At 42.2% G+C, this 2,607-nt stretch overlaps 1 gene segment (V, D, J or C); it reads left to right on the top strand.

The window, feature by feature from the left end:
* Positions 1-1,366: 1,366 nt before the first annotated feature.
* Positions 1,367-1,910, top strand: LOC120924497. The segment is given in 2 exon segments: positions 1,367-1,476; positions 1,594-1,910. Coding segments are annotated over 2 exon segments (366 nt in total).
* The last annotated feature ends 697 nt before the right edge of the window (positions 1,911-2,607 follow it).

Raw genomic sequence — 2,607 nt, 5'->3', positions numbered from 1 at the left:
TTTTTACTAGTAATGGTGGCGATCTGCAATTTTTATCATGACTGCGACTTTATGGCGGATATATCTGACACGTTTGACACATTTTTGGGACTATTGTCATCGATACAGCGATCAGTGCTATAAAAATGCACCGATAGGGAGGGAGGAAAAAAATGCACTGATTACTGTAAAAATTAGACTGGCAGTGAAGGGGTTAACCACTAGGGGGCACTGTAGGGAACAGTAGATCCATGACATGTCATCCCCCTGTTCTGCCTTTGCCAACCGCGATTGCGGGCCACCCGGGAACTTCGCACTCACGAGGCATGCGGCGTTGCGAGCGCGCCCGCTGGGCAACAAATTCAAAGGATGTACAGATACGTCCATTTGCCTGCCCATGCCATTCTGCCAACGTATATTGCCGTGAGGCCGTTCGGCAAGTGGTTAAAGGGGAGGTTCACCCTAAAAAACACTTTCTCTAATTACACTGGCCCCCCACATTACAATACGATTATGCCTGTTATGTTTTTTTTGATGCTGTACATACCTTCGTACAGCTATTCACCCGTGGCTTCGGGGGTTGCGAGTCCCGCGGGAGTGGGCGTAGCCACGGGTGAATAGCTGTACGAAGGTATGTACAGCATCAAAAAAAACATAACAGGCATAATCGTATTGTAATGTGGGGGGCCAGGGTAATTAGAGAAAGTGGTTTTTAGGGTGAACCTCCCCTTTAAATGTAAACTATTATGTACTATTAAAAACTGTGTATAAAATAATGATAATAAATGTAATAATTGGATGTAGAATTACTGATGTTTTTTTTGTTTTTTTTTTCAATTTAACGAGCTCATATATAGTTATCAGCAGGATTCATATGCTTCTTTTTCCTACCTTTTTGATTCACAGCTTCTATAGTGTGACATCTTATGACACTTAGGGGTCTATTTATACAGAATTTATTGGATGAACCTTACAAGCTTGTGTTCATCCATGACAAAATCTGCATGTATACAGTGATTTCCTATGATCGTCAGCTCCATCTAGTGGCCATAATGTGGTATTTTTCTTACAGCGATATTTCAGAAAAGAATACAGCATTACGGCCATTAGACTTGAGATCATATCAAATCACTGTATTAAGAAAAATACGTCCAGACTTATTCAAGGGTGGGCAATGCTTCTCACATCCATCCATTAATTGTTTTATAATTGTTCCCCTTCGTTGAGATGAACAGTGGTGAGTATAATGTGTTAGTGTGATCAGATGTAGATGAGATCCACTGGAGTGTTTCTATCACAGATCACTGATCTGAGAATTCTAGTTTCCTTCTCCCCGGTATTTGCATACACAGTGTGTGGGGGGAACACCTCCCCTCTCACTCTCTCTATATATCTCATTGTACAGGAGACGTCTTCTAGTTTGGATCTGACCCTCCAGAAACATCAAGATGATTTCTCCCAGTTATCTGCTGGCTGTCATCTTCATTTCTATTCAGGGTGAGAGATGAGGCTCCTTCCATCATCCTCTGCACATACATCTATACATTGTACAATAAATACACACATCAGGATTGATAGGAAATCAATAATCAATATGTCTCTCCCCATCCTCAGGATCCTGTGGAGAGATTGTGATGACTCAGACTCCGGATTCTAGCTCTGTGTCCCCGGGACAGACAGTCACCATCACATGTACATCCAGTTCTTACACTGGCAATGCTATAGCCTGGTACCAACAGAAACCAGGAAAGTCTCCAACACTTCTCATCTATGGTGCAGCCACCCGACACACAGGAGTCCCAGACCGGTTCTCTGGTAGTAGTGGTGGATCTCCTTACACTCGTTACACTCTGACAATTACTGGTGTGACTGAAGAAGATGAAGCCAAATATTACTGTCAGCAGAGTATAGAGTACCCTCTCACACAGTGATACAGAGCCGTACAAAAACCTCCTTCCTCTTTTATAGAGAAACACAATCACAGATGTCATCACTGGAACATTCATGTGAATAAATCTGATAAATGGATTGTTATTATTAGTAAGAGAACTGATAATCCTGATGGGACCTTTAATAAATAGGGACAGAGAATTCCTCGGGGACATTGGTGGATTAGAACTCTGAGCTCCTCATCAAATAGAAGTAAAGTTCTGGTCCTTCCAATATATCCTGGTAATATCATCAATCAGGAAAGTCTCCAGAACTTCTCATTTATAGGCTAAGTGCACCTTTTTTTCTAAATTCCAGCTTCCCGATGTACCAATATATCATTAATGTACCTCTGTCGCAGAAAAGAGACAGATTTTCATTTCCCCAGTGCCAGCAATGGTGTGGGTGAAATTTGGCTGTGAAGCGGCTTTGAAAAGGCTCCTAAAGCTGCATTTGTCAAACACATTTAGGTGCGTTTAAATGTTCATTCATTCCATTGGGCAGAATATTAAAGTGGAACTAAACCCTCCTATCCTTTTCAGCCAAGGAAGCTGCCATCTTGGCCTCTGTTTGATCTGCAACTGCCATGATGCTGCCCATGTGATCAGTTATTACACCAGACATTTGATGGTTTGACAGTTTGATTGGGAGCACGAGCAACTGTAACTGTTAAGCCTCATACACACGACCGAGGAACTC

Source organism: Rana temporaria, chromosome 1 (assembly GCF_905171775.1).
Source record: "Rana temporaria chromosome 1, aRanTem1.1, whole genome shotgun sequence".
Taxonomy (NCBI): Eukaryota; Metazoa; Chordata; class Amphibia; order Anura; family Ranidae; genus Rana; species Rana temporaria.
Note: the sequence above shows the minus strand (reverse complement) of the source record. Positions and strands in the feature narration are given on the sequence as shown.